General features: G+C 38.6%; 1 protein-coding gene across 2 annotated transcripts in view; it reads right to left on the bottom strand.

Annotated features, from left to right (window-relative positions):
* The window catches only part of SLC9A6 (solute carrier family 9 member A6), a 70,140-nt gene extending 54,709 nt beyond the window's left edge, over window positions 1-15,431 (bottom strand). The window contains exons 1-5 of one of the 2 annotated variants that reach the window (XM_057495745.1): window positions 15,039-15,431; window positions 5,927-6,030; window positions 3,529-3,606; window positions 3,177-3,253; window positions 2,434-2,546 (exon numbers count right to left, since the gene is read on the bottom strand). In XM_057495745.1, the coding sequence (XP_057351728.1) occupies window positions 2,434-2,546; window positions 3,177-3,253; window positions 3,529-3,606; window positions 5,927-6,030; window positions 15,039-15,366 (700 nt within the window). In that variant the 5' untranslated portion in view covers window positions 15,367-15,431. Of the gene's footprint in view, window positions 1-2,433; window positions 2,547-3,176; window positions 3,254-3,528; window positions 3,607-5,830; window positions 6,031-15,038 lie in introns of both variants that reach the window. The other variant, XM_036919145.2, reaches the window with a different exon arrangement.
* Window positions 15,432-15,970: the final 539 nt, after the last annotated feature.

Raw genomic sequence — 15,970 nt, 5'->3', positions numbered from 1 at the left:
TATATGCCAACAAGCTGGAAAACCTAGAAGAAATGGACAACTTCCTAGAAAAATACAACCTTCCAAGACTGACCAAGGAAGAAACACAAAAGTTAAACAAACCAATTACGAGCTAAGAAATTGAAACGGCAATCAAAAAACTACCCAAGAACAAAACACCCGGGCCGGACGGATTTACCTCGGAATTTTATCAGACACACAGAGAAGACATAATACCCATTCTCCTTAAAGTTTTCCAAAAAATAGAAGAGGAGGGAATACTCCCAAACTCATTCTATGAAGCGAACATCACCCTAATACCAAAACCAGGCAAAGACCCCGCCAAAAAAGAAAATTACAGACCAATATCCCTGATGAATGTAGATGCAAAAATACTTAATAAAATATTAGCAAACTGAATTCAAAAGTATATCAAAAGGATCATACACCATGACCAAGTGGGATTCATCCCAGGGATGCAAGGATAGTACAACATTCGAAAATCCATCAACATGGATCATAATTCCTCCAAGTGCTAAAGATACCTCAAGACAAATGCTGGGCATAGAAGCCACAGGGCATAAATCTGCAAAGAAGTAAAAAGCTAACCTTTTCAAACAACATGGCTTCTCTCTCACTTACCAATTTTACATCTCCCTGTATGGCCCCGGAAGATGACTGATTAGCCAGAGACGGGTAAGATTCCTCAAGGGAGGAACAACCTAAGACAGGCACAGTCGCAGGGGGGCCATCAGGTGAGAAATTGGGGATCAACAGAGGTGAGGCTTAGAACCTCTCCCCCCCTGTTTTGAGAGAAATCTTCTGCATCCGTGGATGTTTTATTGCTCTTGTATAGCTTGGATTAACACATAGTCTACAGGCACACACCTGATCATCTACATTTGCTCTCTTACAACACTAAACTAAGTTTTCTACCTTTATCTTACATCTACCTACCACTTCAGCATTTTATTAAAAAATAATAATAATAATAATAATAATAAAGGGAGAAATGTGGGATCCACATATAAATCAAATATAAAAATCAAACGAATATTCATATTTGACCTGATTGTTTATAGTTCATAATGTGTGATCAAAACCGAAAGTTTCTGTGATGACTGCCCTTGCACTGTTCACCATGTAAGAACTTATTCACTATGTAAGAATTTGTTCACCATGTAAGAACTTGTTCATTATACTTTAGAAGATTGGAGACTGTTGAGAAGTAGGCATGGGGTTGATTAATGATTGTGCATTGAGTCCCCTATACAGAATTTTATTGTTGTTAACAACCATTTGATCAATAAATATAAGATATGCCCTCTCAAAAAAAAAAACTGAACTGTGTTTAATGAAGTCTTGTTATTTTAGACTTGGTCAAATTTCTAGTTCTCATCTAAACACTATAGATCGAAAATGTTTTGATCTGGAACCCCACGATTAAAAATCTTGAATATGCACCACTTATGTGTGTGTGTGTGTGTGTGTGTGTGTGTGTGTATATATATATATTTGTTTATCAATAGTGTATGCATGTATATATAATTAAAATTTGTATTATGTACATTATAAACATACAAGTAGAAATGTCACCAGGATATGATCAAAATAAATAAATACAAATAGCAGTTTTACAGTAAAAACAAAAAACAAAAAACAAAAAAAAACAAAAAAAGAAAAGGTAAAACAGAACAAACTTCTACCAACATCCTTAAGTGTGGTGAAAGAAAAGTTGTATCCTTAGTTCAAAACTGCAGTCTATGTTCTTATCCCTATGTCTTCAGCCTACATATTCTCTGAATTCCTAGTTTGAATGTAGGTATGAAGCTCACCAATAATATTAGGAAAACTATAACCTAACTCAGTACAATTAAATTCATTCTCCAGCTGTGCTAATATCAAAACTATTTTATAATCATAAAGCCAGTTACATAAAAATAATTCTTTAATGTACATTAAAGTCCACGAATGATGCCAAATCACACTTGTGGTAGTACAACTGCCTTCTAACAAGCATTTAAAAGTGTTTTTCTTACTCTTAAATGCAGATAGCTGAATGTAAAAAAAGAAGGTTTTTAGGGAACTGGCTTTCTGGAAGCTTGAAAGGAAGTAATTATTACCCATTTTAACTAATATAGTTCATATTCTCCTTTACCCAATTACAAAGGATACATACCAACCTGAATTCCTGAAAAAAATACCTTATAGCTCTTGTCTAAAGAGCTTCAAACTGTGGACCAGTGAGAGGCAAATGTAACAAAAGAAAAGGAATGTGTGCTTAAGCCCAAAGGAACCATGACTATTATTTTTCCCTCTACAACTGGAAAGCATAGCACCATGGGAAGTACCTAATCATGAATTCTGCACATCAAAGGAAGACTTAGTCCCTTGGGCTCTGCCCGGAAAACATGTACCTTAAGTACTTTAGCTTCCCTCTCATGTAAAACATACCTGGATCAGTAGCTGATACGATGGCACCAAACAGCAGGCAATCTGTAAAGTAAAAATCTCCTGCAAGTTGTCCAGTTACTTTCATCAGTGTCACACAGCCGTACATTATTGACCTGCCCAAAAAACATTTCTCTTTTAGAAAACAAATAATCTGTTAAAGAAGTCAGAATATGGTAAAAATAATAAAATGTGTCTACTACACTCCAAGAAGGGACTAGCTAGCAGTTATCAAAGGGGAGGGGTGAGGGAGGGTGGGTGGGAGGGGAAGGGGATTAAGGGGCATTATGATTGGCACACATGGTGTGTGTGGGGGTCACGGGGAAGACAGTGCAGCACAGAGAAGACAAGTAGTGACTGTGGCATCTAACTACGCTGATGGACAGTGACTGCAATGGGTGTGGGGGGGGAATTGATAATATGGATGAATGTAGTAACCACAATGTTTTTCATGTGAAACCTTCATAAGAGTGTATATCAATTATACCTTAATAAAAAAATAAAAATAAGTAAAATAAAATAAAATGTGTCTACTAAAGTACTTTGTGACTAATCCCAAATTTAATTCATGTAATTTAAATATGCTGACACCTTGGCCTTAAGGAAAATTCAAACAACCTATTATCTGTTTGAATACAATAAGTCCTTAGACACATTCAGGAATACAATACTGCATAAAACAAATACGAATTATTTTAAAATTATAATTTGCCGGCTAAAAAGTGTTTTAAGCTTCAAGTACTTACCCAATCACGAAACAAGAAATTGCTGTTCCAAGAAAAGCATATGCTAGGATAGACCCAAGGTTTCGAAAGAAATGTCTCTAACAAAAAAGAAGTTACACTGTGTTAGAATACTTACCAATTATTTGAAAAATATTTTTTATTCTAGTGTGTTATGTTAATATTAAATGCATTATTCATTAAATGAAATACAATAAAGAATTTTGTACAGGCATAAATTTTAGCATCTAAAAAGGATAAGGGGAGGAAAAGGGAGGGAAACATGGAAAGAACTGCTTTTTTATGAAGTGTCAAAGATGATAAAGTCCATGGAGTTTAAGGTTGTTTAAAGTAAATGAAATACAAAAGCACTTACTCTTTTCAGACTATATCCTGCATAAAATATGATAGGAGGAAGTAATATGTTGAAAAATACTTCTGGATCAAAGGTAACCTGTTAAAATAAAGAGTTCTTTTAGATGAATTCCCTTAGAAGACCTCATATTCCATTACCAAACTATCAAAAAGAAAAAAGATTTAATGTTAAATTGGTGAAAGGCAAGGATATTATGGTGGTAACTGAAAAATATTTCAAATAGAATAGCTACTGTTCCATTTCTCCACCAAACAACAAAGAGATAGTATTGGAGGAATCAGTCAAGTCATATCTATGGAAAGCATGTTAAAATACTATAATTTAAAAAACCTTAAAATTGGAGAAAGCATGAACATACCTTTGATTTAAAGAAAAGAGATCCAAAACTGGTAACACAAATTTGGGGGTATGGCATTATTGTTGGCAAGAGGAAACAGACTTCTTGTATAGGTAACATCTCTATAGGTATATAACATAATATTATAGTAAAGTTTTTGTACAACTCAAATTTCTAGTTTGGGCAGCCTATTTCTTTCAATACTGATTCCCTATAATAATATAGATGCCCCCTTCTGTTCATAAGGCTATAGTTAGTATTTGACATGAAAGCAGCTACACACATACCCTTGCTAAAATTTCATTTACCAGAACTTTTAAGGAACTGGAATTTTCCACAGGTGGAAAGAACTCTTGTTGCAAAGTAAATTTTAAATTCATATGAAATTTTTAAAAGCATTGAAGATGGTCAGGAGCATAATCAAGTAGTTGTAAAAGCCAAGTAGATGACAATGTAGAAGACAGAAGCAGAGGCAAATGGCCAAGGGTAGGTAAAAACAGACAGATACAAGCAAAGAGGCCCTGAGAAACTTCATGATAGAAACTATGAGGCGGACAAATCTGAGGACTCCGAGGGCAGACTGTACTAGCAGACAGTAGTCCTGGATCTCGGCTCCGGCCTATTGATACCATGGCACTGAGAGAACCTCCGGCTAGGCTGCTGTCTATGCGAGAGTCACAGATGACCCCTGACCTCGTCTCACAGATCAGATTTCTTACAAAGCCATAAAACTGCAAATAGTAATGGAACCTGGAATAAAAGTGCCCATCTTCCAAGGCCTTCTCAACTGACCAGTGATGGAGATCTAACTGCACCCTTTACTGTGCCCCCTCTCAGCATGAAGCAGCCAGAGCCATCGTTGCCCCCTTTCCCTAGAAGCAGCTATGGTCTCTATCTGTAGAGATGAGACAGGGACCATGGGTGTAGTCAGAGTAGAGTGAGGGCCTCCGGAAAAAGCAAGGCAGGATAATTACAGTCATAGTAGTGTAACAACATGCAAGGAAACCCCCTACCAAAACTCCATGTTAAACATTAAGCTCTAGAGTCATTCTTCAGTGAGATCAGTTAATATTCCCCAGATAAAGGAAAGTATTTCAGCAAAGCCCATGTTTTTATGCTAATCATTTATAATCATGTGTAAGATTCACTTTAGCATGCTGAAAGGGACTTAATGTCTCATCAAGGACAAACATCCTAAAACCACTTTTAACAAGTCCACACCCCAAGCCCTTTATCAGTTCCCAATCCTCAAATGCCTATATATCCCCTAGACAACGCACCACCCCAGGCTCTCTTGTCCCCTCCTGATGCAAGCCAGGAGCTCTGTCCTCTCACTGTATCTCTCAATAAAAGCCTCTCCCTGGCTCTCCTAAAAAAAAAAAGAAACTATGAGGGTGACAGGAGAAACAGCTCCAGGAATGTCTGGGAGTAAGACTGCAACCCAACCTCCTACATAAAGCTTTATGCACACCATGGTACAGTAACTGATACTCAAGACTAAAGACACTCAAGTTGTGCCAGATTATGACTCAAAGAAAGATCAAATTGTATTCAGTAGAGAATACAACAATCAAGGCAAGAAAGAATTCAAAGAAATATTAATGGAATATTTTAGGTATTATATAATAAACTCAATGTGAAGTACTATAAAACTCTAAAGACCATCTGCAAATGTAAAGAATTGCTTGTAAATTCTGCTTAACTTAGTATATCAGCCACAATTTATTACAACTGTAAACATCCGAGTGAAACAAAAAAGGTTATAGTACTTAGCCTCAATCAGAAAATGAAATGTACAGACATGTCCATTTCCTGAGCGTTACATTCATTCATTGTTTTACTCCATTTTAAAAGACTAATTATTTTCAATATCACTAAAAATTAGTTATTTTTCCCCTGAATGACTCCGCTGCTAGTTACACATTTTTTAAAGAGTCCAAAGATTCCCTTTAACTAAGAACTTACCTTTCTAAGCATTTCATTATCTTGAACGTTATTGAGTTCATGCGAACTAATCTCTCCTTTCAGAGTATACTCGTAAAATTTTCCACTAACATTTACCAATAAGGTAGTTGGGCTTGACTGCACTTCACAGCTCAGGGTCACATTATTTACATCGCTTGGAACATGAATACCGTATCGAAGTACAAGGCCCACCAAAAGACCTGAAAATAATAAAAGAACAATATAAGCTCTTCTTTTAAATGGAGACTACTTCTTTTGTACCCCACACATACCTTTGTATTGAAAACAGAAAATATCTTAGAACCTGTGGTTCAGAACCAATTTTTGGACCAAATTCAGTTACATTTTAAAGTATTACTGAATTCAAAAATCTAAGAGTCCAATATTCATATAATCCAGTGGGACAGGAGGGAATAATATTCCCTAGGGTAACAGCACATATCATTGCCTTGCTAGATCAAGATATCAGTAAGTAATTAGGAAGATAAAAAAATGAGGAAATATCTTTCAAATCATCTGTACAAAGAATATGCTCCAAGGGGCCCCAACCTGACAGTGTAATCATGTTAGAAATGTGTTTACTATCTCCATCCATCAATTCATAAGACTATTAAACACACCTATTTCTCAAGTTATTCCATAAAGCACATGGCTGGCCAAATAATACACATTTGACAAACTGGAAAGACATTAGCATTTGTAGATCAACTGAGTTCTTCTACTACTAAAAGGTCAGATTTTAATTTTAAAATATATGCTTATGCTTCCAAATCAAAACATGGAATAGAAGTATTGAATCTGGTAGTATGATATCGACATACCACTAAAATTTTACCCAGATTATCATACTGATAACTCAAGTATGCACAATGTTCCAGGTACTATATACCTATATCAATCAAACTGTTTTATAATGGCTTTATTGAGATATAATTCACATGCCATAAAATTTACCCTTTTAAACTGTACAATTCTGTGGCTTTTAGTATATTTGCAAAGTTGTATATTGATTACTACTATCCAATTCCAAAACATATTCATTGCTCTAAAAAGAAACCCTATACCTATTAGCAATCACCCTCCATTTCCCTCTGCCCAACTTCAGCTCTGGCAATGACTGATCTGCTTTCTCTATATATAGATTTGCCTATACTGGACATTTCATATATATAGAAGTCTACAAAATGTAACTTATGTTTGGCCTCTTTCACTTAGCATAATGTTCTCAAGGTTTATCCATTTTGTGGCATGCATCAGAATTTCATTTCTTTTTATGGTCAAATAATATTCTATTGTATGGATATATCTCAACTGCAAATTTGAACTCAAGCTTCTGGAACTTTCCTTAACTTCAAGAAGTGCAACATATGACCATCATTACCTTCTTGTTTCCTTCCAACTGAACCACCAGCCATTCTTTTTAATATATGTGGAAGGAGCACTGTGTTAAGTAAGCCCCCAGGGTTCAGAGATGAAAACAAGGTCCCTCCTTCAAACACCTCTTAGTCCAGTTAGCAAAAACAGACCGAATAAACAATCATATATGATAAATATGTATACATGGTATTATAAAAACAGAAAAGAGGTACCTAACCAAGTCTGAGAGAGTAGAGCATTAGGGAAGTCTTTCCAGAGGTGTCACCTAAGCAGGTAACAAAGTAAAGGAAAAGGTCTTCCAGCTAGGAGGAACAGCAGCATATATCCAGTTGAGGAAGAAAGAACACAGCCCATTCAGGGTATCACAAGTAGTTCAGTATGGCTGGGTTATAAAGTGACAGAGATGAGGTAGGAAAGATCAGCAGGAGATGAATTATAAAAGACCTTGCATGCTGGGGAAGGGAGTTTACATCTTATCCCAAAAGCTAAAAAAAGTCATAGAAGGTCATAAGCAGGGACTTGACATCAGATTTCTATTTTAGAAAGACTGGTTGGTCTACACTACAGAGTTTCAAAAAGGCCAGAGAGAAGGCCACTGCAGAGTTTAGGGTCTAATGTAAGAGTAGAGAATAGGGAGAGATAGAGATAGGAGAGAGAGATATTTTTAGAAGGTCTTATCTTCTAGAAGGATTTGGTGCCTGAGTAGACTGGGAGGAAGGGAGATGAAAGAGTAAGAGAAGCCTAAACTGACTTGACCACTAGGTGTGTAAGCTGACTTGAGCAACCAGGTGGGTAGCAGGGCCATTCAGTGAGACAGGGAACTAATTTCCAGAGGGAAACTCACAGTTCCATTTTGAACATGTTGCATTTGATGTACCTGTGACACATGCACAGTTGAGTATGTGGGATCTGGAGCTCAAGGAATGTGTGGGGGGTCTCAACTGAAGATATATACTAGGCAATCATAACATGAAGTCAGGTGCAGGTGAAATTCTCTGGGGAGCAAATAAAATGGGAAAAGGACTATGGATATACGTCCAGAGTTCTAACCCAGCATTTAATGGCCAACATTAAGGGGCTGGTACAGGAGGAGCTCATAAAGGACTCTAAGAAGGGAAAGCCACAGGAATAGGAAGAAGAGGAGGAAGTAATGAAAATGCTACAGCAAAGTCAAGGAAGACAGGCACTAAGAAGTGTCCACTGGGTTTGGCAACAGGGAGGTCATAGGTGACCTTGGTTAAGAGCAGTTTCAGTGTAGTGGGGATAGAAGCCAGCAGAGTGGAAAGTGATGAGGTGGAAATGGGGGGTGCAAGAGCAGTAGTTAGCTGGGAAGTGGGGAGGGAGCAGAGATGAAGGAATCCTTCTAAGTCAACTTAGAACCATACTTTTTAGAAAGTGAGCAGCAATGAGTAACTGGTAAACAGTACAATGACCAACTTTTTTAAAGTTTTAACAAAGGTTCAGATTTAAAATAGATGAGAGAAATACTTTCAAATCATATATCTGATAAGGGGCTAATATCCAAAATATATAAAGAACTCACACAACTCAGTAACAAAAAAACAAGCAATCCAATCAAAAAATGGGCAGAAAATCTGAATAGACATTTTTCCAAATAAGACATACAGATGGCCAACAGGTACATGAAAAGATGCTCAACATCATTGTCAGGGAAATGCAAATCAAAACCAGAATGAGATATTAGCTCATACCTGTTAGAATGGCTATCATCAAAAAGACAGGAGATAACAAGTGTTGACAAGGATGTGGAGAAAAGAGAACCCTTGTGTGTTGCTGCTGGGAATATGAAGTGGTGCAGCCACTATGGAAAACAGTATGGAGGTTCCTCAAAAAATTAAAAATAGAATTGCTGTATGATCTAGCAATTCAACTTTTTGGGATTTATCTGAAGAAAACAGAAACACAAATCTGAAAAAATATCTATACCCCCCTTGTTCCTTGCAGCTTTATTTACAATAGATAAGATATGGAAACAACATAAGTATCCACTGATTGATGAATGGATAAAGATGTGGTCATGCACACATGCGTGCACATACACATGGAATGTTACTCAGCCATAAAAAAGGAACTTGCCATTTTCAACAGCATAAATGCACCTTGAGGGTACTATGGTAAGTGAAATAAGTCAGACAAAGAAACAAAACCATATCATCGCACTTAAATGTGGAATCTAAAAAACAAAACACCAACCTCATAGATAAAGATAACAGATTGGAAGTTGCCAGAGATGGGATGGGGAGTGGGAGAAATGGGTATAAACCTATTTAAAAATTTAAATGAAGTAAATGAAAGACACACTTTGAAAACAGCTCACCTCTAGGAAAACAAAATTTAAAAATGATGGCTGGGTATCAGCTGTGTTTGGTAAACATTTAACATGGGAGAAAAAAGCTATATCCACAGTCATCCTGCCTACGTGACATAGAAACAGCTCTTTTTTCTACTATCCCATAAGACCTCCTAATTAAGAGGCTCAGTAAAAATTGTCCTATTATATTGTGCAAAAATCATAGTTAAGCTACTACAAGTAATAATAATAGTAGCACAAATTCTTTCCATGTCCTCAAGCCCATCACGTAAGGAACAGTTTTACTGATTCTACTGTGTCCCAATTCAGTGCTGAAATGTCACTGGGTGCCCTGAGGATAACTCAGCACTTGGACAAATTTGAAACACACATCTTGACAGTTAAAAACATCAGCAAGAAGAATAGTTACTTAAGTTGGAAAAAAATCGAGATTCTTTCATTACAACATCAGACATCTGAAAATTTGGAATTTCTTTGAATAAAGTTAACAGATCATGTTAATTTGGGTTCTGTGAAAGGTCAAATCCCAGTCATGGAGTTAAAGCAGTTCTCAGTGAAGAGAAAGTACACAAAAAGAGTGCTTCATTGAAGGATAAGGCAGAAACTTATAGCCTCCTACATAGACAGAGGCACAAAAAATATTGATATCAAGAAATTTAAAATGACCACTAACAGGCAACAAAGAATATAACCAGTAGGAGACATTTTTCACAAAACAGAGAGGTGCCACCACTCCTACACATTCCTGACCCTCTTGTGCTGGAAACCCCCCATCAGGGATAAAGAACCCAGTAGCACCCCAGGCCCCACAATTGTATGAGTCTCACAGTTGGTGGAAATTGATTTTCTAATGGATTTCAGTACATTTTCCCAGCTTATCACACTAGAAGCCTCTAATAATAAACAATATGGAAGGAACATCACTGGAATATTAAGTGTGGCCACAATTGATAAAACTTCTACAGATTAAAAAGTGTATGTGTGTATATATATATATATATATTTATATATGCGTAGGTACGTATATATGTATGTATATAACAATTATCTACTTCTTGAAGAGTACTGTTAGATTTTGTCTTAAAAGCTAATTCAACTTCAAGACAGCAAAAAAAAAGGTCAAGGCTTTTGCAGGCCTCTGGTTAGTTTTACATGTGTTTATTCATCTTTTGTCTCCTAGTACATTACCTACTAATTAGCTCTTCTAACCTTTATCCTCCTTCTCAAGTCCTCAACTTCACTGCCTACTTTTCTTAGAAGGTGGAGGCCATCTGATGAAAACTGCCTCAAATCCAGGCTTATGCATCTCAGTATATGCTCATTTCTCTTTAGCTCCCCTCTCAGGAAAGAGCAACCTCTTTTCCAAGGGAGTCTTTTCACCTAGGACCTTGAACCCATCAATCCTTATCCTAATTGTTTCTATATATATTATGTGATCCTCATGACCTTAGGATATCATACTATTATAAATTTCTCAGTTATTATTTCTTCATCTGTAACAGGGGGATAAATGACTTGCCAACATTATTTGGCATTGAGTGACAAAACCAGAATTGAAACCTGTTTTTTCCTAATTGCAAAGCCTCTGTAACTTTCTAATCATCTCCTCACTCTCATGTCACCAACAACTTTTTCTCCAGTGGTTTAGGTCTCCATTCTCTCATAGTCTTCCCTCTCGATCCACCTCCCAAACCCCTTCAATGTTAAGTATTACCTACATATCCAATCTAATGAAGTTTAGTACAGTTACAGTATAGGAGAAGCACAAGTTTAGAATTCAGATAGATGCATGAATTCTGACTCCATCAAGTTCTAGTCTGTGATCTTAGAGTAGATAACCTCTCACTGAACCTGTTTTCTCATATGTAGTGATGATAATACAAACCCATTTTGTCTTTATCATTTGGTTTTATCCTTTCAACATGAGGCAATAAGGTTAGGGGCCAAGAGAATGGGGTTTTTGAGCCAGACTGACTGGGTTTGAATCTTGGCTCAATATTTACAAGGTATGTGACTTCAGGCAGGTTTTTAAACCTCTCTATGCCCAATTTCCTCATCTGTAAAATGGGAAATATAATAGTACCTGTCTCACAGGGCTGTTGTGAGGTTTAAATGAAATACTTTTAAACCACCTATCAGTGTCTAACACATTATAATCCTCCATTAAACACTGCCTATTAAATCACTAGATTCTAAGTGCTTTGTGAGCAGGGATGATGACTCACCTGTATTTCCCATCATATCTCATACATCAAAGACACTTAATAAATACTTATAGATGAATCACATTAGTTAAGCCTAAGACTCTGGATGTTCTAAGTTTAAGGAAAAATAAATACTTCTTTTCTGTCTTTTGCTTTTTATACCATCTAAGCACACTGCAGTGAGTGATTACTTTCAGATTTAATTAACTACTGACAATTTTTACCAATAGTGATTCACTTTTAAGCTTTGCAAGGAAGTTAGCCCAGTGAATAGAACACTGGGGTGCTTTGATATTGTGTTTGTATTTGTAACTGGCACACTTAGGCGATATCATAGTCTAGAAATTGACCACATTGACCATTTAATCTTTTTTTTAACCGTTAACGGAAAGGTTTATTTTAAGTAGCACTTTTCCAGGATTCAGGTAGCCAAACAGACATCAGAGAAATAAAATCATCAGTGGGGTGAATCTTGGACGTCTGGACATTCCCAGAGTAAGATGCCTTTTCATCTGCAAGTAAGTCAAGCTGAAAAATAAAGGTCTTAAAATAATATATTAACATAATAGTTACAATGATACAAGAGTCGTAAGAAAAAGTAATTAGGATTAGAAAATGTTAATTTCCATGGCACTGAAAACATTTTGACCCAATCCCCTCTATTCTCAAAGTGTATTTGAGAGTTAGGAGGCTGTTTATCCACAGCACCCCTAACCTGTAAGTAAATGGGACAGGCTAAAGAATGGCAAGTTGTGGCAAATTAATCCCAGATTTGACTCCCAGATAACACTCTTCTACTTTATATTCCACAAAAGATACCCTTGCTTTTCCTGCACAAGATACTAACACTAAGGTACTCCATTACTTTTTATTAACTTAGAAATGGCAGGAAATGCAATCTGTAATCCCACTTTCCTACTTCAGCCAAAGAGTCAGATGAAGTTAATGATATCAACTACCAAAAAGCAAATATTTTCAGGGCAATTCTAAATCCCTATCTGATTAAAAAAATGCTATGTTTGCCTCTCAACTTACAAGACTGATCAGTTAAAGGAACTGTTCCTAGCCTAACCTGAGAAAATGCAGTTATAACAGCAATAATAATAGTATCACAGCTTTCATTTATTGATCATTTACTTAAGGGTCAGGTACTAAGCTAAAAACATTTCTGTCTCACAATAATCCTACTATCGTTGTTCCCAATTTACAGATGACAGTGTAAAAAGAGTAAAGGACTTGCCTAAAATCACAAAGCTGTTGGTACAGTGAGACAGGAACCAAGGTCTGACTCTAAAGCAGGGGTTGGCAAACTACCATGATGGTCTGTTTTTGTACAGCTCAAAGCCAGTAACTTTTTAAAATGTTTTTAAAGGTTTGTAAAAAGAAAAAAAAACAAAAAGAAAATGCAAGAGAGACAAGAGACCTGTGTGACCCACAAAGTCAGCAATATTTAGTATCTGGCCCTTTACAGAAAAAATTTGCAGACATCTGGTCTAAAAAGCCTTGTACTTTTAACACTACATCACACTATCTCTATAGGAAAGAGGTTTCTGTGATGAGTTCCTTATTTTCACACCACAATCTGACATTTCACACTCATTTGGCATTTAACGAAATTTAAGATGCCATTCTTTTCTTTATATGATCTGTCTACCCAAGAAAGATATGTTCCTTGAAGAGGGTCTGATATTTCTTTGCATTTATTGTGCATACTACATAGGCTAATTAGCAAATGTTTGTTGAGGATAGTAAACAACATTGTTATACAGAGATGTGTAGCTTATCTGGCCAATTTAACCTAAGGGATGCTGTAAATAAAATACCAAACATATGAAATATGGAAACCACCTAGTATGTCTAAAAACTAAGAATCTTAGGAAGCAGAGTTATTTTCTACACAGACTTAGAATTTTATTACCTTACACATGAAAAATAAGCCTGAATTCATGCATTTTCCTTATGCACACAACTACCCTTTCCTTGCTACCCTTGAGATGCACATTCCGGAAGTCTGTATTTACTGGAAAGGGGTGGGGCGAGGAGGGTGGTCCACGGAGAAATGTCTTTTTCTGCAAGTCTGGGAAACAGAGCTCAACAAGCTCATCAGTTGCAGCCTGTTCCAAATGAAGATAATCTTCACTCACGTACTGCACAGAAAGGACTGTTCGTCTTCCTTCATCTCTTCAGCCATATATGCCTCACAGTCATTTTAGATTAAGACAGTCAGCAATACGTGTCTTTTCCTGTCATGCGGCCCCAGCACAGGCCAAAATGCCTCTGAGCTCATGGTTTGATTTGCCCTTCCCTCCTCATGACCAAAAAATAAAAACAAGTAAACAAGAAACCTCAAGAAGAAAGCACACTAAAACACAAGAACTGAAGCCATTTATTCGATGATCCGACAATAACCTTATGACACCAGCAAGTCACCTATACTGCATAAGCGTGGTGTTCCTAATTACTGTTCGGCTGAACTGTCTTGATCATCGTATAGTACAACACACTGCTGGAAGGCCTTTAACTCTTCCTTGTCCACACCTGGGTACATCTGAATTAGGAGGGTCAACCATAGATATCTACATATGATATATATATATATATATATATATATATATATATATATATATATATACACCAGACATTACATGCATAGTACAATAAATCAGGACGTCATTTAAAATGCCCTAAGCCTTCTTTAGATTCTTTCGCGTTTGGGTTTTCACTTGGGCTACATGGGAGAAAGGTTTTCTCCCAGCCTCAAAAGGACAGGGCGTAGCAAGAGCTGGGTGATGGATAAAGGTGGATTCTGGTTCCCAAAGAACGCCAGATTCTGAGCAATGAAGATACTCCTGCAGCTTCAAAGGTCCTTAAACAAACTGACACCCAGAGAAATGGATCGCTATGCTGTCTTCCCCTCCCCCAGTCCCCAGTCCAATCCGAGACACCCCACCCACTCCCTTCCCATCCCCAGTCCCGGGTCCCGAGCTTGGTGGGCAGAGGCAGGGGGTGCGGAAGAAACAGGAGGTGGGGCAGGAGGGAAAGAGAGATCTGTACAGGCAGAGAAAACGGGGGTGCGAGAAGGAGAAAATGGGGGGCGAGGCTGAGGAGGAAATGGGGTGAGGCAGAGAAAGGGGAGGGGGGCGTAGCAGGAAAAAGGGGGGCGAGGCGAGACAGAAAATGGAAGAAATTAGAAGGGGAGCCGAACGTAGGCCGAGCAGGGCCTGAAGAGGCGAAGAGGCCGGAGGGCAGAGCAAGGGGGAACGCCAGGGGGCGGGCACCAGGTTGAGGCACTTACCGTAAATCATAGCCAGGCCGGTTTCGTGCAGGAAGCGGGCCCGGCGGTGCTTGAAGAGCCAAATCGTGAGAATTGTGAGCGTGAGAAGCAGGATGAAGATGAGTAGGTTGGCGCTATCCTGCCGGTGGCTCTCTTCAGCCTGCTTCTCTGACACGATCTCCTCATCCATGGCTCTCGCCGCTCCGCCGGCGCCGTCCGAAGCCCCGGCCCAGCCAAAGACGCCCACTGCGAGGAACAGCCACAGCGGCTGCTTGAGCCAGCGGGCCTGGAAACCTTCGCCGCCGACAGCCCGGCGGAGGAGCGCCCGCTGCCAGCCGCGCCGAGCCATGACTCCCGCCGACCCCCGCCCCACTCCACACCCTCAGCCGCTCCCGGTCGGACACTCCCCGAGGGCTCACGGGAAAGGGGCGGGGCCGCAGGGAAGCCCGCGGAGCGCGCGCCGCCGCCTCCGCTCTTAAAGGGGACGCGGCACTCCCAGCTCGTTTGGCTCCTTCCCTTTGCCCTTCTGTCCCCCAGCACACCAGCTTCCCCCAGCCCGGGACACTCACACTCGGGCGCTGCCACGGAACGAAAGGCCGTCGAATTTAGCCCACTGCCTTCTGGAAAAAAAAACTACGGCTCAGCGTAATCAAGCCGAGGTAGATTGAGCTATATCTACTTTGATCCTATTAGAGCTCTCAGGTGAATCAGTCGTTCATAGCCCATCTCAGTATTTTCCCTCTGTGTCTCTTGACAGGATAAGAAGTTGTCCCCTAGGGAGGCATCCAAATCTCCACCTCTGTAATTTAAGTCGGATTCTCCTTGTTTTGTCCTCCCTGGGAAAAAACAACACGAGTAGTTCACAAAAAGAATTGACTCAAAAGCAAGAATTTATGCGCGTGTCTGCATATTCGGATATCTTTACATGTAAACACGTAAGTCATCTCTCATGT

This window comes from Manis pentadactyla, chromosome X (assembly GCF_030020395.1).
Source record: "Manis pentadactyla isolate mManPen7 chromosome X, mManPen7.hap1, whole genome shotgun sequence".
In the NCBI taxonomy this organism is placed as follows: domain Eukaryota; kingdom Metazoa; phylum Chordata; class Mammalia; order Pholidota; family Manidae; genus Manis; species Manis pentadactyla.
This window is presented reverse-complemented; position numbering and strand designations above follow the sequence as displayed.